This window comes from Ovis canadensis, chromosome 9 (genome assembly GCF_042477335.2).
Source record: "Ovis canadensis isolate MfBH-ARS-UI-01 breed Bighorn chromosome 9, ARS-UI_OviCan_v2, whole genome shotgun sequence".
In the NCBI taxonomy this organism is placed as follows: Eukaryota; Metazoa; Chordata; class Mammalia; order Artiodactyla; family Bovidae; genus Ovis; species Ovis canadensis.
Genome location: NC_091253.1, coordinates 100,913,647 through 100,940,500, shown reverse-complemented (window position 1 = coordinate 100,940,500; position 26,854 = coordinate 100,913,647). Strand labels below are relative to the sequence as shown.

The following is a 26,854-nucleotide window of genomic DNA, read 5'->3' as shown; positions in this document are numbered from 1 at the left end:
CGGGAGACATATCAATAACCTCAGATATGCAGATGACAACACCCTTATGGCAGAAAGTGAAGAGGAACTATAAAGCTTCTTGAGGAAAGTGAAAGAGGAGAGTGAAAAAGTTGGCTTAAAGCTCAACATTCAGAAAACAAAGATCATGGCATCTGGTCCCATCACTTCATGGGAATTAGATGGGTAAACAGTGGAAACACTATCAGACTTAACTTCGGGGGCTCCAAAGTCACTGCAGATGGTGACTGCAGCCATGAAATTAAAAGACGCTTACTCTTTGGAAGGAAAGTTATGACCAACCTAGATAGCATATTAAAAAGCAGAGACAGTACTTTGCCAACAAAGGTCTGTCTAGTCAAGGCTATGGTTTTTCCAGTAGTCATGTATGGATGTGAGAGTTGGACTATAAAGAAAGCTGAGCACCGAAGAATTGATGCTTTTGATCTGTTGGAGAAGACTCTTGAGAGCCCCTTGGACGGCAGTGAGGTCCAACCAGTCCATTCTAAAGGAGACCAGTCCTGGGTGTTCTTTGGAAGGAATGATGCTAAAGCTGAAACTCCAGTACTTTGGCCACCTCATGCGAAGAGTTGACTCATTGGAAAAGACTCTGATGCTAGGAGGGATTGGGGGCAGGAGGAGAAGGGGACTGCGGAGGATGAGATGGCTGGATGGCATCACTGACTCGATGGACATGAGTCTGAGTGAAGTCCGGGAGATGGTGATGGACAGGGAGGCCTGGCATGCTGCTATTCATGGGGTCTCAAAGAGTTGGACACAACTGAGTGACTGAACTGAACTGGACTGAAAATGATGACAATGATGATAATAAATAATGTGAAGACGATGATAACAATGATAATAAATCCATCACAGAACTGTTTTCGGGATGCACGGAGTAAGGCATGTAAGACTTGTGGGAATGAGCCTAGCACCTGATGTGCACTCCCTAAGGGAGTGTTAGCTCTTATCAGACCATAGAGTGTTCACTCCCTGTGACGGGCTCCAGCAAAGGTCATTTTGTTGATTTCAGGACGTTGCCACTGACATTATGGTGGCCCTTTTATGTAAGTCGTCTCTCGCCACTGCCCCGTGCAGTGCCCCCTCATTCGGTCCTAAGATCATTTAGGGTTAGTTCCCAGTTACAAGTTCTCGTGTCCCTGAGTCTTACCTGTCCTTGTCCTCATTTGGTTAAAGTTTGAAAGTGAAAGTGAACTCGCTCAGTCGTGTCCCACTCTTTGCAACCCCATGGACTGTAGCCCACCAGGCTCCTCCATCCATGGGATTACTTATTTCTAAATCAGAGTTAAGGATACCGAGGGAACAGGGTTCTAGTGAAGATTAGCAACACAGTACATCACTAGCCTAGTGCTACACACACACACACACACACTCAGACATACACACAGGCACGCACATACACACACACACACAGAGGCTTGTTTCTTCCCTCTTCTTTTCCTCTTTCTCTTTCTTTCTCTTCCTTTTCTTTCCATATGTGTTATTCACTTGCTGTTAAAAGACATATCCTTCTCTTTGCCAGGTACTTTTATTTCAAACTGATTCCTACCATCCACAAAGGAAATACTGTTGATATAATCGTTTGATTTTAGATGGGAACTCATCCTTCCTCATTAATCAACATTCATTGAATTTATGTTTAACTACAAAGTAAAAAGATTGATCCCGTTAAAGGAAATCATATTTCAGGGGAACAGGCGGGAAGATATTTTATAAAGCAAGAGAGCTTTGACCTCTGTCCACGATAGGCATAAAGCTGAGCTTGAAGTCAAAACACCTCTATTCAATCTGGAGTTTTTAAGAGGGTGGGAAAAAAGAGGGATTCGCCCATACAGGTCCTCCCTTTAATGATCTCTTATCTCGCTGAGTCTGCATCCTTCCACTCTGTTCTCTTGGCTGAAAGGTTCCCGGTTCTGGTCCTGCTTTTGCTGAAGCGCTTCCTCTCCCCAGCCCCTGTTCCTGCTCTCTCTTGTCTTCCTACCTGGACTGCATTGTGGGACTCATCAATGCAGCCTTACCCAGTCTTGTATATCTGACATCCACGTTTTGTGCTTTAAAACAGGATTGAAGCCACTGGCCCCAGATATAAGATTTAGGAGTAGATGCTCTATATACCCTGAGGTGAGAAAAGTGATGTAGAAAGGACTTGATGGGATAAAAATAACCCTATATAGAACCTAAGAAAGTCAACTGTGGTACAGGATGTGTCAAATATTGGCAGTCATGAGTCAGGATATTTCCTTTAACATGTATCTGTGTGTATGTGTCATGATGAATGAGGCTACATGAGGGATTCTTGTGTGTGTGATGCATATGTGAATGAAGTTAACTATTGTATAGGTGAATGGAGGGATTGTTGTATATGTGAATGAAGTTAATTACATTACTACATGATCCTTGAAAAGAGTGTTCAGGTGGATGTTAATTATAGATGATGAAGAATTAAAAATGACATAAAGAAAAACTACCGATTTGATTGTACCATGAAATATTATTAAAATTAATAGCATTTGTGCCATTATGTAACTAGACTATCTCTAATAATCAGAAATGACATGGTATTTTATATAAAAAATATATATACCATAATTCTCAGACAAACCCTGTTTTAATTTTGTTTGATGACGATACGTTTTATGTTTATTGGTCTTATGGAATGAGCAATTTTTATAAAGGAGAACTTATTGGTTTAATGAAGGACAGCCAATTGCTTATTGGTTGTAACTTTGCTTATTTTAAAATACATTTAAAAATATATCTTCACATCTCTTCCCTGGTGGCCCAGATTGTAAAGAATATGCCTGCAATGCAGGAGACACAGGTTCAATCCCTGGGTCAGGAAGATCCCATGGACAAGGGAATGGCAACCCACTCCAGTGTTCTTGCCTGGAGAATCCCATGGACAAAGGAGCCTGGTGGAATACAGTCCATAGGGTCTTAAAGAGTCAGACATGACTGAGTGACTAACACACACACACACACACACACACACACACACACACACACACACACACAAATCTCTGAATATAAACAATTTCATCTCAATCAGTGTATTTCTGCAGACCAATCTGGGACCAAAAGATATATGTGAAATGACAAGTACTTGCCTTAAGTAAAAAAGTAATTCTAGTTAACAAGTATAAATTTGGCTATTGTACTAATTTATCATAAAATAATCTGTGATCATACAGTTTTTGTAATTTAAGTTTGCTCATAAAGGCCATTTATTCAGCAAAAGTTTACTGAGAGCCTACTTTATGTCCAGCACTGATGTACTGTCTGGTGATGCATCTCTGTAGAGAAGCAAGCTCCATCTTCTGGAAGCTTATGTTCCAATAGACAGAGACAGACAGGAAGGAAATAAGTGAATAAAGATCGTGTCGGGTGGTCACAAAGTGCTACGGAGAAAAATTAAGCAAGTGAGGTTGGGGACCATAAGGTGGGTTACATGTCATTCAGAAAAGGCCCGCCTTCTTTTTGAAATATTTTTATCTCACTATTATGGAAAACCCAAGGAAAATCCTCCTAGGGTTTCACATTTTATGTAGATAAATACAGACACTGACAGTGCCTTATTGTTAAGAAATACCCACCGTGGTCTTTGACGGAGTCTTGCTAAACAGTGCAGTTGTTAGTCTGAAATCAAGAGAACTAGAGAAGAATTCCACTAAAAACTTAAAATGCTATTCTTGGTATCTGGGAGTACAAACTGTAGCAATTACTTACATACAAAAGTATTAATGACACTGAAAGAGTCCTATTATGAAGAGTTGTGGGAATGATACCTCCTCCTATTAATAAGTAGCTTGAGTTCGCTAACACTAAAAAAGAATTTCGTCAGTTGAAGGTGTTTCCTGGTTTTGGCTGGAAGATGAAGTTTCTGCATAGTCAAGTCACAGCGCACAGAAATTCTTTACTAGAATTTGTAAATTCTTTTGTAAATTCTTCCGTATTTTAAATAAAAACTGCACTGCAGACACCCCAACGAGCACGCGAAGGCGACTTGAAGTCTGACATTCCCCTGCAGGAGTGGAGAGGGGGTAGGCCCTGGGCTTCAGCTGGGTGCCAGGCGCAGCTGTCAGAGGGGAGAGAGCCACACGTGCAAAGACCAAGCTTCCTCAGCTGAGTGATGGTGTTCAAAGATGTGCCCAAGATCCTGAGACAATGTGCTGTGGAAATAGAGGTTTGCGGACTCTCCCGAGGTGGCAGGGTGAGGGCAGGAGGGAGCTTCATGTCAGGCTTCTTTCTGGAGGAGACCAAGCGTGGAGCCCAGAGTAGGCACCCCCCAAGCCTGAGACCGTGGTGTGTGGTCTGCACTAGGCCTGAGGATATAACGTGGAAACGCGCAATTCCTGCTTTGCCCGAGAAACGGTCTGGTTGGAGAATTAGACAAAACTAAAAGCGATAATGGCTTTAATCATTGAACCCACAAAGTGCTTTGGGAGCTCAGAGAGGGAAAGAATTTAGTCGTTTCCAAATAAAAGGCAAATCTAAACATTCTAGAGTGGCTGAAAGACATGGGAACCCACAGGATGGTGTTTAATTTCTGTGAATATCAAACAGAGGTTCTGGTATGTCACATTTAGATTTTTCAGGTTTACTATTCTTGCTAAATATATGAATCCTTTCTTAATCCAACATTGCTTCGAGCACAGCACTTGAGCAGCAGAGATTTCATTAGAGAACTTAACTGGTATCGGTTGGGGGGGGGGGGTGAAGGAAATACAGGTTGCTCCAGAAGATCTGCATTAGAGAGAGTAGTTACAGGCTGTGGCGTCTCCCCTGTAATTTTATGAGAATGGTATTACCCTGGCTTTCACTGTGTGACTGCTGGTTACCTTCTGTCAGTGAGCAACAGTCTTACTGCAAAGCAGGAGCACAACCCGTCTCTTTGTCTCCGTGGTCAAAGCAATTACTTCTTAGAAAGTCGGATTTTTTTTTTCAGAATGACCATGTACAGGAGCAAACGCAGACATCAGAGATGTAAGTAAATTTGGAACCAACTTTTTCGTATGGCTGTGGTGGGAGAAACATACTCGATTTCTTAAAAGACTAATCATGACTTCAGATTTATCCTGGGAGTAGAAAAGATATGGTAGCTTTTTTTCACCCTAACCTTCATCTTTATCCCTGTTACATGCTTGAAAGATGTTGGGGGGAATCGGACTGATTCACTTGTTACTATGGAAACCTTTGGAAAGGTTTACAAAATCAACAGAGAAACAGATCAAATGCAATTTCAGTCTAGCTCAGCATCCTTCATACAGGCATGGTAACTGGACAGTTCTCTCTCCCTCTTTCTCTCTCTCTCCCTCCTTTAAAATGAAAAAACTTCTATGTATTCATTCAATTTCAGTCATAACTCTCAGGGGAAACAACACAGATCTGAATGGAGGGAAGAGAATTAATTGTGAATGGCAAGCTGAACATGTAACAGGATCTTCACTGCCAAACTTCTTGGTCCAGAGCATGTTTGTAACATAATTCACTACAGGCACCGTTTTAAGGAGTCACCTGTAATCTAACCTAAATAGGGACTGATTCTGACGGGAAAAGAGCAGCACCATCACCCTGGCCTAAAGCCCAGAACAAAGATGATTATGGAACTGAAAGCCTTTAGGATGCAGCTAAAAATCAGAAGTCTTACAGTAAAGCTGTGTTTTATGGTAAAGCAACATGCCTGTCATGGAAAGCTCTCCAGGCACATCTGTCTCCAGGGAGCACAACTCCGGATCCCTTGCTCTCCTGCGTTGCCTAAAGTAATTATCACCGTGGTGAGCCCAGTGTGTCCTGTCACCGACTCTATTTGCCATCTTAGACAGGTGACTACAACTTGCTCTACAGCCCAAGTCGGCACTTTTCATGATCCCTATGATACCTTTACGTTATCAAATATTTTAAAATATAGGAATACCATTAACATTAATCACTCCATCAAAAGATCAAACTGTGATAGACATGATCTTTTTGAGTGATTTTTTTTTTTTTGCTCATTTTTAATTTAAGATATGAGCACTGACATTTCTCTTGCTCAAAGTTTTACGCAGCGCAGAAGGCTCTGAGGGACAGGACTACCAGTCTGATTTTCTATGTCTGATTGCCTTTTGATACTATTTCTTTCTTGTGATTGGGAAACAACATGCAGTAATTTGCTACTTTTTTTCTTATAGAAGTGATTGGTGCGAAATCTGCAGATACATTGCTGATTAATTCCCTTGTGATTCCCTGCCACAAGAATGAATCTAAATTGTGCATGTACTTGAAAACCACCTTGCACCTTTACTCCTGTGTCTTTTCTACACCCCTCATTTCTTTCCATGGGAGTAATCATTGCCTTAATGCCCATGACAAATGAAAGATTCACAGGAAAATCATACTGAATCTCTCCCCCTAGAATGTGCTTGCTGAAGTCTGCGGTTAAGCAGCAGGAAGAAACTGTGAATTACATGAGACAAGTTAGAAGATATATAATTATACAGGTTGAACACAGTAGAGTGTACTGAATGGTTTAGTTTAAAAAAAAACAAAACTAATGCGTTACTTATGTTTAATTGTATCAGTTAGTTGTACTATATTGAATTAACTTTCTGTATTCTAACCATATAAAATATTGGAGGGCAAGAATATAATAAAGTGTATAGGAAGCTTAGCAATAAAAGCAAATAGAATCCTTCGATGGAGTTGTTTCTTATACTAATAACATTTGCCAAAGTGGAAGGTAATACAATTATTTGCTATCTGAAAATATCTGAATTATCCTATCACCAGAATACAGCGCATTTCCATCTTAAATCATGTCTTTTATCATGGTTTTGATCATGTGAAGAACATAAACCTAGAGGCAATTGTAATCCAATTAAAGCAATAGTTGCACACTTAACAAATTTCAATGTGGTAAAGAAAGTGTTCTTATGATTTTTTTTTTGAATTGAAACATTACATAAGTAAAGTTTCTAATGTCCTCATTCCCCAGCAATCTAATATAATGTCCTTTAGTAAAAACAATGCAACTTTCTTTTAGAAGCTCCAAGAGGAGAAATAGGAAAGGTGCAGAAGATTATGCCAGGGGTTTGAGAAGAAGCAGGAGAGTGAAAATCCTGGAAAAAACATTTTAAAGTAACATCTCAACATAAAAATAAAGTAACATAACATCTCCTTGGAAATCCATGGGGGACTGTGAAACCCACTCCTTAATCATGTCTAGATTGGTTGTTTATAATTCCTGGTAGAGAAGGAGGAGAGAGAGGGAAGTCTCCCCTTTCCTCACTCCATCAAAATGGAACAATTGTTTCAGAAAAGGAAGCTGCTACAGTGTTCATTCAGATGGCAGACCTTACCTGTGCGTAACTGCACGAGGGCTTTTAATTAGATACAGGATTTTTCAAGTGGTATTAGAAACATTTCCCTGTGTCAGAGATGTGTTTTGTCAGAGCCAAGCAGGCAGAGACCACTTTAAGGAACTCTTAGCATATATAAGCCTGTTTGTACAAATTAGGTTGGGGCGGTAATCAGCACCAGTATAAATTTTTCTTTTAGCATTTAAATATTTAATTTTTATACATATTGAATCAGTCCATTTACTGAAGTGTGTGGCTTATGTTTAATTTTCAAAAATCTTTATTATGCATAAGATAAGGTACACCTGTAATCTCCTTTGCTGAAATTCCAGATGACCTTGAGAAAATAATTTTTGGTTTTTAAAAGAGATATAGAGATACATTCTTAAAGATGAATATGTTTTTGAAATAGAGACTTAAGAGAAAAACTATAGTAGGATCCATATGATATTAGATATAGAATTTGAAAAATATTACAATCCTTGTACCATGGAAGACAGACTGTGTACATTGAATTTTAAGCGTATAGCGTTTTGTTTTACTAACTAGGACCAGGTTTTTGATTGCTAATGATATGTTTGGGGGATCTTATCCATCGTCTTATGGAAATAGGTGATGAGATCACTTCAGGAATCGGAATCCTAGTTATAGGTCTCTGCTCACAGTCTCGGCTGATACCTGTTATCTCTGTGGGTTGCCATTTCTTCTTCCCTAACTTCAGCAGACTGTAGAGAGATGTTTTCCACAGTGTCTTTCATCTCTAATCCTCAGTCTTCCCCAACACAGGCCTCTCACGTAAGCTTCCTACCGAAAGACAGGTGTAAATTCTCATCCCCTCTGCCCTGGCTTTGTCTCGTGGGCTTCCTGGCCATGTGACTGTGGTTTTACTGTGAGAGACTCTAGTGTCCATACGGATATCAATCGCTGCCCGTATAATGATAAAAACATGTATATGTATATTGTATACACGTACATATATACACATATGCCCACAGTTTTTGGTTCTAATGAAAACTAATATATTTAAAAGGTTGTACTGAATTTTTAATGGCTTTTAATGTCATGTATTTTATATTTAAGAAAGACAACTATATCACACAGGGATCTCAGGTTTCAGCGTTTCAGAAGGTGTTTTCATATTCTCAAATATTGGGAGTTGCTGAACTAGAAAATGAAGCACAAGCGTAACCTTATAACACAGACCTTGGCGTCCTTGTCACTCACGGCATCCTTCCTGATGACTGTATTCTAGCCTTTGTCGGGCTACACCATTATCCCCAGATCCATCAGGTGCTGTCTCGTCTGTGCGTCTCTGCCCACACGTCTTCCTGTTAATGGGAGGCCTCACTTGCATCTTAATGTATAGAAAGCATCTCTGCCATCCAGGAAGCAGGGTTTGCTCCTTCATTTCCCTTGGGTGTCTGATTACGTGTCACCTTAATCACACTGGCTTTTCCTGACTACCCCACTGAAAAGTGAGAGCCGCTCAGTCATGTCCTATAGCCCTCCAGGCCCCTCTGTCCATGGGGTTTTACAGGCAGGAACAGCAGAGTGGGTGGCCATCCCCTTCTCCAGGGGATCTTTCCAAGGCAGGGGTTGAACCAGGGCCTCCTGCATTGCAGACGGATTCTTTCCCATCTGAGCCACCAGAGAAGCCCCCTATCTCCCACCCCATCTTCTGAAACTCCTTTTCCGTTGTTTGCTCTCTTCCTGGATAGTTCAGGAAGAAATGGCATGAGCAAGGTTCCTAGGGTACTTGGGATGTTGGAGGACCACAAAGGAGGTAATAAGTGGAGTTAATGAAAAGACGTGAGCCTGAGATTAACAGATGCACACTACTCTATATGAAATAGATAAGAGCCGTGGCCCACTGTAGGCTTCCCTGGTGCTCAGCTGGTAAAGGATCCGCCTGCAGTGCGGGAGACCCCAGTTTGATTCCTGGGTTGGGAAAAACCCAGTCCAGTGTTTTGCCTGGAGAATTCCATGGAAGGAGGAGCCTTATGGGCTACAGTCCATGGGGTCACAAAGAGATACGACTTAGCACAGCATGACCTACTGTATTCAATGTCTTATAATAACCTATAATCAAAACTAATCTCAAAGATAATATATATATTTATATTTAACTGAATCACTTTGCTGTATACCCGAAACTAACACTCCATTGTAAATAAATTATACTTCAAAAAAAAAAAAACTTTGAATATAAAAAGCATTGGGAACACTGACTGGGTAGACCAAGTCATAGAATTAAATGGAATGGTATATTCTATGTATAATTAAATTGAGATATAAAGTGTATGTATTAACTTTCAAGTGATTCATTCAATGCTTTGATTAAAATGACAATTGTGAGAATGCTTTAATTTCGTTACACTTTGTACTAGGCAAGGTATCCAATCATTAATTGAATGACAGTCAAACAGTGGTCATCCAGAGGTCAGAAAGATATTATTTAATCAAGAATATTTTCTGATTTATCTTCTTATAAATACCCTTATATTCTTGATATGTTAACACTCTCTTTAAAAATCTTGTTATGAGAAAAAATAAGTTTATAGTTTGATAGAATCACTATTAGATTTCTTATGGCTTGGGCAGAAAGACACGAGATCACTGTACTCTCTGGAGTATGCTATTAAATTCAATCCTTGATTTTTCTGTTATTGATGCTTATTGGGAATTCTGCTTTGACATCTGAAATTCCTCAAGTCTTTTTTTTCTCTCAGGTTCTTAATATGAATTCTATGCCTGGTATGGACTGATAATTTGTGACTTTGTACATTGCTCCTTGGAATCATGTCTGCATGGATAGAATCAGGATGATCTGATTGAGCATGCTCAATGGGACCATAGCCGCCAGTTTGAGAGCGGAGATGTGCAAAGGCTGACTGATGACACTCTTGATACAAATTGACCTTATATGGAAATGCCTGTTGGTCTGCCCCGCGTACCTTAATCATCTGCTTTACCTTTACCGGCTCCAGCCTGCGACTGATTCTGTCTGTGGGAATACTTACTCATTTCTCTCTCTCTCAATCTACTCCGTGTATTTTTCAGTCTAACGATGCTCTGCAAAAGTAAAGGTCACTTTGTGAGCATTTGTACATTCTCTTTCAGCTGATCTACATTCAGAAAACAATGTGTCCCTCGTATATCACCTGTTCTCTTAGGTTCTCTAGTCTAACAATCTGCACCGCATTTTTATCTAGACTGGCATAAAACCCATGGCATTGCCTCTGCCTCAAGATGTTCAGGTAAATGTTCTCTACAAACGGCATTTCTCTCTCAAAGAATGTTATAGTTAGAAAACACGCTGTAGATTTGTATTTATTGAGCACAGAAGATACACGCGTGGCAACTAGGCTCTTATCAAAATAAGACTGCTGTTAAACTAGATATCAACACACCTTTCTAACATATTGTCATGAATGCAGGGGTGTTTTACATGGCGATGGCACCCCACTCCAGTACTCTTGCCTGGCAAAATCCCATGGACGGAGGAGCCTGGTGGGCTGCAGTCCATGGGGTCACTAAGAGTCGGACACGACTGAGCGACTTCCCTTTCACTTTTCACTTTCATGCACTGGAGAAGGAAATGGCAACCCACTCCAGTGTCCTTGCCTGGAGAATCCCAGGGACGGGGGAGCCTGGTGGGCTGCCGTCTATGGGGTCGCACAGAGTCGGACAGGACTGAAGTGACTTAGCAGCAGCATGAAAAGATGACCATTCAAAAGCATTGATGGATAGTGGAAAATATAGGAAGTCTTTGTCCCACGTGGGGGACAACTTTCTTAAAAACCATAATCTAGTATAATTATGTTTTTTGGACAGCCTATGCATTTGGTTGAGCCATTTTAAATTGTCATTTTTTGTAAGTAAAAAAGACGGCAGTTTCACATTGTTAAATGCAAATACCAGCTATGACAGAAGTTGGCCCAAAATAGATGGGGCCAGGTAGCTAAAACATCAACACAGGTTGACGTAAAGGTCAAGGACATCTATAGCTAAGCATGAAGGTGTTAGTTGCTCAGTCGTGCCCGACTCTTTGTGACCCCATGGACTGCAGCCCACCAGGCTCCTCTGCCCATGGGATTTTCCAGGCAAGTACACTTGAGTGGTTTGCCGTTTCCTTCTCAAGAGGATCTTCCCAACCCAGGGATAGAACCCCAGTCTCCTGCACGGCAGGCAGGTTCTATACCAGCTGAGCTACCAGGGAAGCCCTAAGCTAAGGATGAGTATTTCCTATGCTAAAAGAGAAGATTTAAGTAAGACAATGTATTCATTGTTCTTTATGGTAAGTAAATTTAACCTTCCCCAAAGAAAGTGTATTCAGCCTTCTCCACAGAGGTTAATTAAGATGACCTTTCTTTTGCAAGTGAAACATCCCACTGGGCTTCGAACAGTATCGAAATTTTTGCCATTCTTCCACCAAACTTAAAATGTTTATTTAAAAATTCTGATTTCTAGTTTTACATGATTTTAATGTTAGAACTTTGCTTTCATCCAAATGAAAAATGGGACTTCTCTAAATGAATTAAAAATAACACCAAAAACAATAAAAATAACATTAGACATTTATTGAATTCTTGCCATAGGCCAAGTATTGTTTTAAGCGTTTTGGTACCTCTGGCTAATGTAATTTATGTAATAGAACAATAATTGAACATATAAAAGCAATAATACAGTAATCCATGGCACTTTCGATTTTTATTGCACTTTCAAAATGTTATTTATAATTTTGATATCTAATCTTTAGGAAATTGTATGCCCAAAGTTAAATTAAAATACCTATTGACTAGAGTGAAAGAAAAGCTTATATGTCCCCCGAGGAAACTAAGAAATTAAGTTTTAAAAGGCAAAATATAGTGTTTGATCAATATCCCTATTATTTGAGTCATATAAAAACAGAGAAAAAAAATATCCTGAGGAAAAGTTTTACATAGGTATATACTCAATGAAATGTTCACATATAATGCATTGACTTTGTCTGCTATCTCTTCTGCAAACAGATTAAAGATTTCAGGACTTACGAAAGCAAAGTGCTTTGCAGTGATTCAGTAATTCATTGAGAGTCATTACACTCTTCTTGTTTTAGAACACCTAAATTGTTTGACATAACCTTTTGATTCATTTTCCTTTTTGTAGTTATTGATTTTCTTGGCAGTATTTACTGAATTGCACTCTCATTCTGACTATGGCATTTCAGACACCTTTAGTTTTACAGAGCTGCATTATATATGTATTCATGTTGATTCAAGGTTTTAATGGTCTCTTACCATTGACGCTATATTATCCCTAGAACTTCATTTGTATTTTAAAATAAAGATAAAATCCATATCTATTTCCTTGAACTCCTTATAGAGTCTGTGTCTTATATTTTTGCAATGTTTCATGCCTTAGGCTGCTTATCATTGGAAAGTATATTTTTATATTATATGATTCTTTTGACCCTCGGTGAACTTGAAAATGCCTTAGAGGAACAGCTGGATGTATTTCCTTAAATAAACACACATTGTTCTTTAAATTGCTAGTATCTGTCTTCTTAATAGTCTCCACAGGCAATGGGAATTTTGACTTTGAAGTCACCTCTGCTGGGTTCATGTAGGTGTCTGGCTACTTTATACCTTTTTGCTTCCATAATTGAACAGTGTCTTTCAACTCAAGTATATTTTTAAATAAACTATACGACAACAGCATATAGTCATAACTTAATCTTTACCTGTACTTTGGGGTTATAATATTTTTGGTGTTTTATTTTCTATGATATCAAACATAACCTAAATACAATATCAAAAATATACTACAACCAGTAAAGGTACAGACTGCTGGAGTATTTAATTCCACTTAATTTAGAGTGTCAGTAATTAATGAGAGATTAGTTCAGAGTTAAATAGAAATTCACGTACAGAAATTCAGAAAACAGTCATTTTTATTTGGAGTTAAAGGAAAAATTCATTCACTTTTTCACTTTGGCTTTGCTAAGGTAGCAAAGGAAAAATGGACACTGGGATTTTAAAAGTGGTCTCAAAACGTTTCCCAGCACTGGATTTGTCCCCAGAGAACTTTTTATGGGAAAGTAGCCTTTTTCTAATGATTATTTCTAACAAAGATTGTACACTCAGATTTGATTAATGGGTACAGAGTCTTCCAAAGAGGCTGTAGCAGTGATGCTCCATGAAGGTTTCTAGGATTGCTTGTTCACTCACAATTTAGACATAAAACATCTTCAGATGATTCACCATGCCAGCTCTCCAAAACCCAAGCTTGATTTGGAGGGAGGAGGCTATTTGAATGGACATGAAAAATTTATTTGAAATTGAGAGAAAAACAAGTCATTTAAAATTCTTTAAAAAATGTTCTTGGTTACTTGAATATTTAGGGAAGCAGTTAATAAGCCAGCACAGGAACAAGATATAAGAAATTGTGTCATGGAGATCATAGATAGGGCTGCTGCTGTGATTTTCTTGAGTCTATGGAAATGGGGCTTTGGAAATCGGGAACTTACTAAGTTCACTAGTAATCTATCAGGTTGAAGATGCCTATAAGTTGTTTTTGTCCAGTGAAAGCAGTCATCTAATGAACTTAGTTGGGGAAGCCGTTAGACATAAGTGTGAAATGCAATGTTTCTGCTCTGTGCTCTACCTGTAAACAAGCCTTCTCCAAATAAAAATTCCTGAGTCCAAGTGAAATAAAGCCAGCTATTCTGAGGCCATCAGCTACGTCAGCTGAGGAGCTGGGGGGGCTGTGAGGGGCGGCCATCCACCATACCTGCCGTCTCTGATGGTCAACAAGGAATTAGGTTGTGAGCAAAGCAGGATCGGCCCCACGCAGCTAGATGCATGTGAAAGGGAATTCAGCAAGCCGGGACACTTGCCTCTTCCCGTACAGAGATCACCAGACCTCTTCACGTGAGAGATCTGGGTTTTCTGAATTAACAGTAATCTTTTGATATCCAGATTACCTGCTGCTTGCTGCAAACTCGTACATAGCCTGGCTTCTCTCTCACCTCCTCGGAGTCACTCTCTTGAGGTCACCTGGGACACTGTCTCCCAGGCTCAAGTCCTAACATTCTGGCTGAATAAAAACTAACTTTTAGATTACACGTATTTTCTTTGAGTCAACATAAGTAATACGATTTCTCCTAGATTACCACTGACAGTACTTAAAATCCACAGTTGTATTAATTTTTCATATACTTTAAGCCCAATTAAGTAAATGTTGTCTTGTTTATCTGAATGTTAAAGGATCAGGTGGCTTGGAGCCTGAAATTCTCAGTAAGTTTCCCACATTGTTGAATTATATCAGTGTTAACCTAGGAATTGGTTGAAGAAATATCTAATGTAATATTTTTTCCCCAAAGCATGCTCTAAATATTGTAATTCAATGCAACATCATTGTGACAATATAACTTTATTTTGGGACCAGGATAATTAAAAGCCTGGAAATATATAAAGAATGTTGTAATGATGACTGTATCCCACTAATCTTTGGAGATTTTTTTGTAATTTTAAAAATTTTATTGGAGTATAGTTGATGGGAAATGATTGAAGGCAAAAGGAGAAAGGGGCTGCAGAGGATGAGATGGTTAGATAGCAACACCAACTCCATGGAAATTTGAGCAAACTCCAGGAGATAGTGGAGGACAGAGGAGCCCGACATGCTACAGTCCATGGGGTCCAAAAAAGTTAAACACATACACATATCCACTCTTTTAAAATTATTTTTCCATATATGTCATTATAGAGCATTGAAATATAGTACGCATGCTATATAGCAGGTCTTATTAGTTATCTATTTTATACATAGAAACTGAAGTCGCTCAGTCGTGTCCAACTCTTTGGGACCCCATGGACTGTAGCCTACCAGGTTCCACCATCCATGGGATTTTCCAGGCAAGAATACTGGAGTGGGTTGCCATTTCCTTCTCCAGGAGATCTTCCTGACCGAGGGTTTGAACCTGGGTCTCCCATGCTATAAGCATTATAGGCAGACACTTTACCATCTAAGCCACCAGGGCACCCAGGTCTCCTGCGTTGCAGGCAGATGCTTTAACCTCTGCGCCACCAGGGAAGCCCATTTATATATATAGTAGGGCATACATGTGCTTCCCAGGACGCAGTGGTAAAGAGTCTGCCTGCCAGTGCAGGAGATGCAAGAGACACAGGTTCGATCCCGGGGTTGGGAAGATCCCCTGGAGGAGGAAATGGCAACCTACTCCGGTATTCTTGCCTGGAAATCCCATGGACAGAGGAGCCTGGCGGGCTACAGTTCATGGGGTTGCAAAGAGTCAGACTCAACTGAGCATGCACGCTCACAGTGTGCCTATGTCTACCCCAGCCTCCCAGTTTTTCTCTCGCCTCCTTTGCTTCTGGTAACTCTAAGTCGTTTTATTTGTTTTACATTTTTGACTCTATTTCTGTTCTTTAAATAAGTTCATGTGTATCATTTCTTGACTAAGATTTCAGGCACTGGGTGCAGACTGATACTTAGAATATGACTGCCAAACAACTCTTGGTTCTTGGAGACTTTCTGGTATAGTGGACAATTTTTACACTTTACTATACTTTTACTTGTTCGAATTTAAATAAACTTTAACTGCCAAGTTTCCTTAAAACCTATGTAAGTCTAGAGGTCATTTCAGTTGACAAGCAAGCATCATCACTCTGTGTTATCAACCAAAAGTTTTGTGGGTTACTCTTTCAGTTATTCTGAATAAATGTCTACATCAATATTAAAAGTCTTCCTATTACTTGTCCATCTAAACTTTGTTGTGTAGGTGTTATAGTGAACAGACTTTTCAATCATTGCATTAAAATATATGTTAAGAGAGCATTGCTTAATTTTGTGACTTTAAAAAGACTTACAGAGTATTCATTTCCTGATCAGATATTACCTTACTTTGTGTATGAATTCATTCCAGGCCATCCCATTTTGCATATTCCGGTGTGGTGTGTAAAGCTGTTCTGTGTATGATTCTTCTGTTTTGTGAAGAATTCTTTCCATTATGACTTCCTTGTATTGCTTCTTATATTTTGAACACCCTAACCCCCATCTTAGTTAATTCCTACTTATCCTTCAGGGGCCAGTTTAGACAATCACACCCTGCTCATTAATTTCTCTAAGCTCCACATGACTAGCAGAGTTGACCTTTACATGTATTCCTGTGTACTGATGTATGCCTGTGTGTAAATTATAACGTATCCAATCATTTGACTATAGCCCCTGAGGACAGAGACTAGACCCGTTTCCTCACTGCTACATCCTAGCATGGTCTGGCATTGGGAGGCCCTCAATCAATAGTTGTTGAAGGATTAAAGGAATAGATTGCTTTAGAATAGAAACTACAGTTATTCCCCCCCAAAAAAATCACTGTGATAGTCTATCGATGAAATATCTTTTCTTCTTTAAATTCAAAATTATCTGTGGATGATGTTCATGTACTAAGTCCTTTTGAGCCTCAGCTTTTAGAGTTGTTTGTCTTTATCAACAACTCTAATATATCTAACATGAATTAAAGGAAGATGTATTAAGAGGACGGAGAAGGCAATGGCACCCCACTCCAGTACTCTTGTCTGGAAAATCCCATGGGTGGAGGAGCCTGGTAGGCTGCAGTCCATGGGGTCGCTAAGGGTCAGACATGACTGAGCGACTTCACTTTGACTTTTCACTTTCATGCATTGGAAAAGGCAATGGCAACCCACTCTAGTATTCTCGCCTGGAGAATCCCAGGGACGGGGGAGCCTGGTGGGCTGCCGTCTATGGGGTTGCACAGAGTCAGACACGACTGAAGCGACTTAGCAGCAGCAGCAGTATTAAGAGGAATCTAAAACCAGTTACATTATGTCTTGGGTAATTTAATATTGCTTACCCAAAATTAAAGGCACACTTTGAAAGTGATATAAAATAATAGCTTTCTCCCAAGGACATCTGTTGCACTAATTATTGGGATGCTTCTGCTGCTGCTGCTAAGTTGCCTCAGTTAAGTCCGACTCTGTGCAACCCCATAGATGGCAGCCCACCAGGCTCTGCAGTCCCTGGGATTCTCCAGGCAAGAACACTGGAGTGGGTTGCCATTTCCTTCTCCAATGCATGAAAGTGAAAAGTAAAAGTGAAGTTGCTCAGTAAGTGTCCGACTCTTCGCGACCCCATGGACTGCAGCCTACCAGGCTCTTTGGTCCATGGTATTTTCCAGGCAGGAGTACTGGAGTGGGGTGCCATTGCCTCTCCAATCATTGGGCTAGTTTTTAGTTAAAGTTTCCAGATGTTTGGATCATTACAAGAATTGAAGACTTAAGGCTGATAACACTTTCAGAATTAAAACTTGCTTCTCTGCATTCTCAGTTTTTGCCCCTATCCAGGGTTGGCTCTATTTCTAGTTTTCATTATTTGTTAAATCAATTTTGCATCAGTTAGAAGAACAAATTGTTTCTCCACAGATTTGTAGCTATTAATCTCAGCAGTAACTCAGTGACTGATTTTTTTCAGACCTCAGCGTCACAGAGAGAGACTAGAAAGAGTAACTTGAACCAAGTCTAGGACCTACCCGCTGAATCTATGAAAGTCGAGACTTCATGTCATACATAATACATCTGTGTTACTCAGCGGTGATGTTACTTTTCAACTTGGGGATATAATTAGAATGATCATATAAAGTTATTTCACTGCCTGCTTTTTTCTTCTTTTCTTTCAATGTCCTTTCTATTATTCTCACGACTCAATAGTGATATCAACTAGAAATTCTTGAATTGTAAGTAAAAGTGACCTAATTTCCGAAGCATTTAGTTATTGCAGGTAAAAGCTCTCTCAAGGGCTTTCAATATTTCAAATATGTGGATGTACAATCTGTGTCAATAATGAAGACTGCACATTAAATTGACCTGAATGGTTAGAGCACAAAATTTTTTCTCAGCATTGGCAAATTTCTGACATAAATGCTTAGAATGGAAGAGCTGAAAAGAAGCTAGTAGAGTAGTGCAGAGACCCTGAAAAGATGCTACATGTTTTTTTTTTTTTATTTTTAAAGTATAATTGAGATTTCTAAGAATTTTTACTGACAAGTCACTTTACTTTCTGGACTTGGTAACTGAAAAAAGGATAAAATTGTTAGAGGAGCAATAAGGAATTCAATAAAGAAAGTAAAATATTATGTGCTTGATAAGTGTATTTCAAATGTCTTACCTGAGTTGGTTAGAACACCGAGTTAAAGGTTCCAAGGTCACAGATTTGAGCTTTCTGTGGCTTAGATGGCTTAATCCCTTTACTGGATCAGGGACCACTGTGGTCGCCCTGCCCAGCCATCCTTCAAAGAATGACCTCCTTGCAAGATAACACTAATGCAATAAGGAAGACAGACCAGGCTAGGGCCAAAACACAGCTATCAGAACCACAATGTCTCTTTCACATTTATATATGTAATATTTGTGCCACGTTGCTTGTGACACCTTCACATACACGATGGAGTACACCTCTGTTCGAATAAATAGTTATTTGGTTTTATTTTGCCTTATAAAGTCAGTAAACTTAAAATTCAACCACCTGAATCTTCTTTTTGAAGATTGATCGAGTGTCCAGTGTATACACTTGGAATTTCACAGAATACAAACATGTACAGTTTCCAAAAAGGCTTGCTTCACAGAAGGAGGTGAAGTTAATTTCAAATAATATTTTTCATTATAGTCTTTTCATTTTAGCAGGCATAAGTTAAATTTTAGATATTTTGAAGGACACTAAACTAATAAAGTATTCTATTATCTGTTCATTCAAGGCTTCATAGGAGCATGACTAAATTCCTCTAAGAAAATGTACTTTGCTGATCCTGAAAGAATCTAAGGTTTGTTTCATTGAGGAAGAATTGGGATGGGTTCAGGTCCTGCTTTAAGTAAAATTAGTGGTGAAATTTCCAATTTTATCTAGTTAGGATGACAGTCTTTTTATAACCACACACTTTACACCTCCATTAGCAGTGTAGATGACAGAATACTGATTTTCTTCCAGTTTGAACCTAAAGTCACCATGTTCACCACACGCTCCATAGACGGGTCTGGTTGGACAGAATTGTCAGGACTTTCATTTGATTCATGCTCCATTTTCTATAAATGTTACCCAACAATGACATAGAAGCAAGCAAAAAGACTGCAAAAGACTGCAAAGCTATTTCTGCTAATGTCTTCAGTTTCACAAAAGAGAAATGGATTTATTCCATTACTCATCAGCATTTATTGTGACCAATAAGTGGGGGATTAGGGGCTTATTCAGCTCTAGTTATTGCATTAAAAGTAACATTGTTACTGAAAAGCTAAGGTCTAATAGAAATACATGTGATAATATTCTTTTCTTATATTCAGAAGAAAGAAAGTGAAAGTGTTAGTGGCTCTATGTCTGACTCTTTGCGACCCCATGGACTGTCGCTCGTCTCTGTCCATGGGATTCTCCAGGCTAGAATACTCGAGGGGGCTGTCATTCCCTTCTCCAGGGGATCTTCAGCTTTCAAGTAGTTCTTTTCATGATTACAATCGTCTATCTGCCTATGTACAGCCCCCTTTTCTAAACTCACCATTCTGCCACGTGACTTCTCCCTCCATGCTCTTTCACTATCCTTTATAATATCTAGTGAAATACTCGCCATACTGCAAATTCTGTCTATTTCTTTGCACAGGTCTAGATTTATTTTTAACCTTTGTTATCTTGCACTTTACCTGACTCTGCACCCTGCTCATGATAGGAGCCTGATGATTATTTGATGAGTAAATGAATGATTTCACTATTATAGTCAAGTCTTTGACTTCAATTTTATCTTCTCCTGATGGCTCAGAGGGTAAAGCGTCTGCCTGCAATGTGGGAGACCTGGGTTCGATCCCTGGGTCAGGAAGATCCCCTGGAGAAGGCAATGGCAACCCACTCCAGTATTCTTGCCCGGAAAATCCCATTGATGGAGGAACCTGGTGGGCTATAGTCCATGGGGTCCGCAAAGAGTCGGACACAACTGAGTGACTTCACTTTCACTTTTCACTTTCTTTGTATTTTTTAACTTACATGATTACATTCAGTAACATAAACTAACACATATATTTACCTTCTAATGAAATTGTCCCTGAGGCAGCCATAATATTCTTTGCAGTTTTTAAAATATTTATTTATTTTCAGCTGCGTCGGGCCTTAGCTGAGCACGTGGGATCTTCGCTGCAGCACGTGGCTTCTCTCTGGTGCCTGGGCTGGGTAGCTCGCAGCCTGCAGGTTTAGTGTGCCCTTGGCATGTGGGATCGTAGTTCCTGACAAGGGATTGAAACTGTGTCCCCTTCACTGGAAGATAGATTCTTTACCACTGCACCACCAGAGAAGTCCCTCTTGGCAGGTTTTTACATGTGCAAGATTACAAAGTTTTAAACCTCAACTCCTCTTCATGGTTGGCAATCTAATAATTATTCCAAATTAATAATCTGAAAACGGCAGTGTCTGTATTTCAGTAACGATATAAGGACAGGTTTCACATCTGAATTAAAGATATTTCATCATAATTTGTTCACCCCTTTAGAGTGCTAGGCACCTTTATTATAGATATTCAGTTAGCCATTTGTTTATCTGTGGTATAAGAACAAGACTCTTGACCTACTGCTCCAATTTCTGGCAAACTTGAAAAGTATCATCTTTGACGTTCATTTACAATCCATCTTTTCTGTCTTTTCTGGCCCAGAGCCACAGGCTTTGACTGAAGACTTCAAAAGCAGCTTGTTCTAGCCTCTGCCCTATTACTTACCAAATCATTATATAACCAAGTTCCGCCCCCCCCCCCAAAAAAAATAAAATCCTCCTCTATATTTTGTCTATGTGATTACCGAAATTCTCAACTACTCCTCTGGATCTTACTTCATCATCTCCCCCTACACTATGCACACTACACTGTTTGATATTTTATAGGCGAGTCCCTCGTTTCCCTGAAATTTGTGCTTGGAACTTCACCAGATAACCATCAAATCAATAGTCCATAATCAAACTCTAAGAAGTACTCTGTATTTTTCACAATGCCTAATTAATCTCCCCCAATGGAACACTTCAGTATTATTTTCATAATAGGATAGTATTATGAGTTTTAAGAATATTCTCTTCTGCAATCACATATTAATTATGAGCATAGCTTCCTTCATTCTTTTCCATGATGTGCAATCATCTTGCTATTTATCATGGTCTGAATCTAATAGCAGGTAAAAACATTGTATATACTTTAATTGTATGTATTTAATGAATATTCTCTAAATTTCCCTCTGCTTAAGATCTTCCTAAACCAGTATTATTTTTTTTAATCATCTGGGCACCAGTGTTATTCAAATGCATTATGTCAAAATGTTATTTTCCTCTTTTGAGAAATGGCTTAATTACAGTTTTTTTTTTCTTTCTAGATATAACTTAATTGCCAGGGTCATTAAATTATATATGAGGATATATTGTCACGACAAAAAACCAACCAAGAAAGGATATAGGCCACACTGGTTTCTTTCCCCATTGCTGTAGAAATTTGATTTGTGATAATGATAGTTAATTATTTTGAACAATGAATCCAATCAATCTAGTCAGTTTAGCAAGGAAAAAGGATAGCATTAAATAAGAAGTTTGATAAGATTAGAATGGACTACTTAAATAGATTAATTAGTTTGATGCATGCTTTAATCAAAAAGTGTTGTAGTGTCCTTTAGTAGAAAACACATCTGTTCATGCTTTAAAAAATGATGTTTCTTTAAAAAAACGTGATTTTCTGTTCCTTTAATAATAATTTTTACATTCCCCATGTTCTAGTTGAGTGTTAACATTATGTAGTATACGTCTAAGGGTCCTTCAATTTAGAAATATGAGTTACTGTGAGAGAGATAATAAAACTGCCAGAACCCAGATACATGAATCTCATAATGAATGATACAGATTTCTATATACTCTACTCATAAACACTGGAAATGATGAAAAGCTTAATCTAGTTGTAAACAACCTGCATAAATACATTTTATGCTTTTCTTTTTTCTGGATGCATACAGGACTAGCAAACAATGTAATAACATTGAGCAATCTAGTTGGAAATCACTGGTCTCCTTTAAATTTTAAATGAAGATTATGAAAATAATTACTCTTTCCAAGCAAGAAGCTTTGCATGTTCATTGGATATAAAACAATAAATTATTACTACTTCACAAAATTTTAAGAGAACAAAACTATAAAATGAATTCAGGTATTTAAAATGACCTTAAAGCAAGTTGAATGCATAAAATCAAGAAAGCCTTAAATAACTATCATTTTGAATAGCTTCATAATAGACAAACCTGCTAAGAGGCAGCATAATTGATCCAGGTTACATTTACATAACTTTTTTCTGGGAGTGTAGTCATATGTAATATCTTTTTTGCAGATAATTTTCATAAAATAAGAGAAAGTCCGAAAGAGATGTTTTAGTTACCACCTAGCAATTTACTTGGTGTTTGTGGGCTATAACTAAAGGATAATCATTAACATAATATGATTTAAACTCTATTTAGACTTTCAAAAGAGAGAAAATGGCATATGCCATTTTTAACAGCAATATTTATAAAACATAAATTGGCTTAAATCCATGTTGGAAACAAAATATGCAATATCATATAAAATATCCATAAAATATATATGGATATTTTAAGTGATAAAAACATTAAATTCATTCACGTATTTAGCAAATGTTTATTTGATGATAAGCTATACTAGGGGCTGTAAATAGATATAAGGTAGTAAAGAAGTTTACACAAATACAACACAAACTGGTCTCAAAATTCACTTGTCATCTTGAGAAGATAAGATTATTCCTGCTGTGATATTTAAAATTTGAAGGGCAGGTAGACTCTTGGTGATTGGAAGTAGGGAGGAGGTTATACAATGAAACGGAAATGGAGACTTGGAAGTTGGTGGTTTAGAGAATGAAGAGGGGTTAAGTTTATCCCCAAGATGGAAGTCCTCTTGAACAAGTCTGCTGGAAAGGGAGTTATGAGATGTAAGTACGAATAGACGTTGGATTGGAAGATCTCCAACAGTTTACTTTGGAAGTGTGACATTCATTCTGTGATGATAATGACATCACTGATTAAATATCTCCAGACATCTATGAGGCATGATTCCAAACATCTGAATCCATTATCTCAGTGATCCTCAGGACAAGCCCATAAGGAGTCAGTGTCTCCAGTTTTGGAAGAGGAGTCAAGCCCTAGAGACATGCCTCTAACCCTAGAGACATTCCCTCTAAACGGGTGAGTGCCTGAGCCAAAACTCAAACCAAAAAACACACCAGAGCAACCCTTTCTGACTCCAAAGATCTAAATAAATCCTCATCAAATTTCGATTTCACACACTCATCAATGAAAAGCTACAAAAGGTTCTGAGCCGCATAATGAGATGTGGTAAAAAGTTTAGGAAGACTAATCTGACGGGGGGTGGGGGGTGGGCTATCCCATGATTTGGAGGTGGCAAGTCCAGAAGCAATGACGCAGTCCATCTTAGGAGAGGGATGAAGGAATAAAGTCCAGTAGTCAGTAGTGGTAACGGGGATGGAAATAAGAGGGCTAATACACAAAGGGAAGGAAAAGTCAGGTTGAGGTGAATGAGTATGTTAATGAGTAAGAAGAGATGAGAGGAGGAGAAAGAGAAAAATGCTAACTATGGTGGGTGGGTGGGTGGAGGAGGAAGGGGCGAAAATGGAGATATAAGAGGGGAAGGCACAGGAGAAACGGGTGGAGGAGAAGGAAACCTGAAAAGCAGGAACAGGAGCATTTATTCCCTGAAAAATCCCATTTGACAAGAACTAGACTAAACAAGTAGGCTACATGGAACATTTATTTGCTTTTTATGACAACTTTATACAGTCAGATAGCATTATCTCTGATTTGTACCGGGGAAATGAAGGCTGGGATAACGTCTCTTGTCTGGGGCCACAGAGCCTGTAACAGAGGAAACAGAACTAGGGGGCAGAGCTCGGGATCCCTTGACCTTCCAGTGACTCTGTGAAGTGAGCAGAATGGGTTTGTTAACCTTCTTTGGAGGATAAAGCTCAGAGAAGCATTTTACCTGAAAGCATAGGGTGGGATTTTCTGCTTTAAAAACCTCCCTCTCTTTCAGAATAAAGAGAAGCAGCATGCATAATGATTATGCAAGCAATTTATCTGGTAATCATCCTTGAGTCTCTTTTTCCTTTATCCTCTGTCTTTACTCCATCCCTGAACCTCACTGACTGTATCTCTTAAATCGTCCTTTAGTCCATCCACTTCTCTCCATCTTCACACCTACCCAGCAAGCCTTGCAATAACCTCTAAAGTGGTGCCTCCCACATCTGTTAGTTCCATGCTGCAGTTTATTTTTTATACTCTAGCCAGGGTGATGTAAAAACTCAAATCTAATCTTCACATTTAGCTCCCCAAAATAAAAATAAAATACTGATACAAAACATCTTTGATGGCTTCCTATTGCCCTTAGTACAAGACCCAAGTCCTTCAGCCACCAACAAGGTCACAGCCAGGCTGCCAGGACCACCCCTGTACCTTCAGACTATATTCCATGTCCCTCTGTCATCTCAGCCACCCTACTATCATTTCCCATCCTTCAGCACGCTGGGACTCCATTCGTGATGTTTTCTTTCATAAACCATTCTTAAATCCTCATGCCCACATTTTCTTTATGTAACACACATTTTGTGTCCTTGAAACCTCAGGTCAAATGAATCTTCCTTTATCTCCCATATTGAGAAGGTCTCCCTTTTATGGGGCTCTCAAGCTCTCTATAGAGCTTCGCAGATGGTGAAGGGGTAAAGAATCTGCCTGCCAATGCAGGAGACTCCAGACGCAGGTTCGACCCCTGGGTCAGGAAGACCCGCTGGAGGAGGAAATGGCAATCCACTCCAGAATCGCCTGGGAAAGTCCATGGACAGAGGGGCCTGGAGGGCTGCAGTCCATTAAGTCACAAAGAGTTGGACACACACACACAAGCTCACCCTGCTTTTCTGTGTAACCCTCACCTCTGTTGGGACATATGGATTCACAAATGTGTTCTTTGTTTACTATCTGTTCCTTCCATTTGTCTCGAAGCACCCGAAAAAGAAATCACATGTTGTGTTCATTGTTTTATACCTAGAACCTACACCAAGACAAAGTAGGTGTTTAGTAAATATTTGTTCAACTGAACCATGAATGATTAATAGCCCCATCTGTGTTTATATACTGGCTCCTCCATTTACTAAATGCAAGGCCTTGGATAATTTTCTTAAATTCCAGAAACTTTTCTTTCCCTATTAGATGAAAAGGGATAGTTACAATCCAATGAGTAAGGTTATTCATGCAAAACTCTTAACACATATATATAGTACTAAAAAAATGCTATTATTATACTGTAAAAATATCAGACATCAGGGATCTCAAAGGACCACATTAATATTAATTGGAAGGAAAATGTCTTTTCATATAAATTAAATAAAAATACTTTTTAATTTTTTAGCAGCATCTAAAAAAGATGTACTTATAGCTTATTTGACAAGACTGTTTAATTTTTTTTAATTTATTGAAATACAGATTTGCAATGTGTCCATTTCTTCTGTAGAGCAAAGTGACTCAGATATGTATATATATGCTTGTTCATGTTCTTTTCTATTATGACTTGTCTTGAGATATTAAATATAGTTCCCTGTGCTATAGTAAGACCTTGTTGTTTATCCACTAGTTTGCCTCTGCTAATCCCAGGCTCCCAGTCCGTCCCTACTCCATCCCTCCCTTGCCACAAGTCTGTTCCCTCTGTTTAACAAGACTATTTTTATAATCATAATTTTAAATACTTAATTTAAAAATCAATATGCTTTTTATCCTGATCCCTTTGGGGCTTAGAGTCAGATATTAGTTTGGGGAAAGTCATTTCACTGGTCATTCCGTAACAAAAAATCGAAACTGTGACCCACCATACTATCATGATACCTTTTTGATATGCTAATATTTACTGCTATCAGGTACATTGAGATTATGAAGAGTGTTTAAATGCACAATAGGACACAGGTTTAGAGTGAAAAGAGCTTCCCTGGAGGCTCAGTGTTAAGAATCCACCTGCCAACGCAGGAGATGCATTGTCAACTGGCATCCATACCTCGTTAGTTTCAGATCCCTAAGATATACTTTCTCATTCACGTGTACAAAACACAAATGCCCTCATATTACCAAATTTAAAAATTAAACTAACCTAAAACTTTAGGATTTCTTTTCGTTCCGACATTGCATGGTTTTCTCCCTGAACCGCCCATCGTTGTGAACCTCGGAGCACAGGGCTTTATGTGAGGACACAGAGTGAAGTGCGTCATACTCGCGCTAGTACCGGAAACAGGAAGATGCAGTTAGTCCCGACGATGGAGGGAACGTGGAAACAATATAGCGGCGTTTATGAGAGAACCGAATTTTAGTCTAAGCTTTATAGAAAACGAACTAATGGTTACCAGAGCGAAGTGGTGGGGGAGGGATAATTGA

The 26,854-nt window shown here is 39.0% G+C and overlaps 1 protein-coding gene across 7 annotated transcripts in view; it reads left to right on the top strand.

Moving 5' to 3' along the window:
• The window catches only part of RALYL (RALY RNA binding protein like), an 885,605-nt gene that overhangs the window by 567,226 nt on the left and 291,525 nt on the right, over positions 1–26,854 (top strand). For 2 of the 7 annotated variants that reach the window (XM_069600704.1, XM_069600703.1), the window contains exon 1: positions 4,870–5,001. The exons of the other annotated variants lie outside the window; for them this stretch is intronic. In XM_069600704.1, coding sequence (XP_069456805.1) covers positions 4,965–5,001 — 37 coding nt within the window. In that variant the 5' untranslated portion in view covers positions 4,870–4,964. Of the gene's footprint in view, positions 1–4,869; positions 5,002–26,854 lie in introns of those variants that run through there. 7 annotated transcript variants of the gene reach the window in all.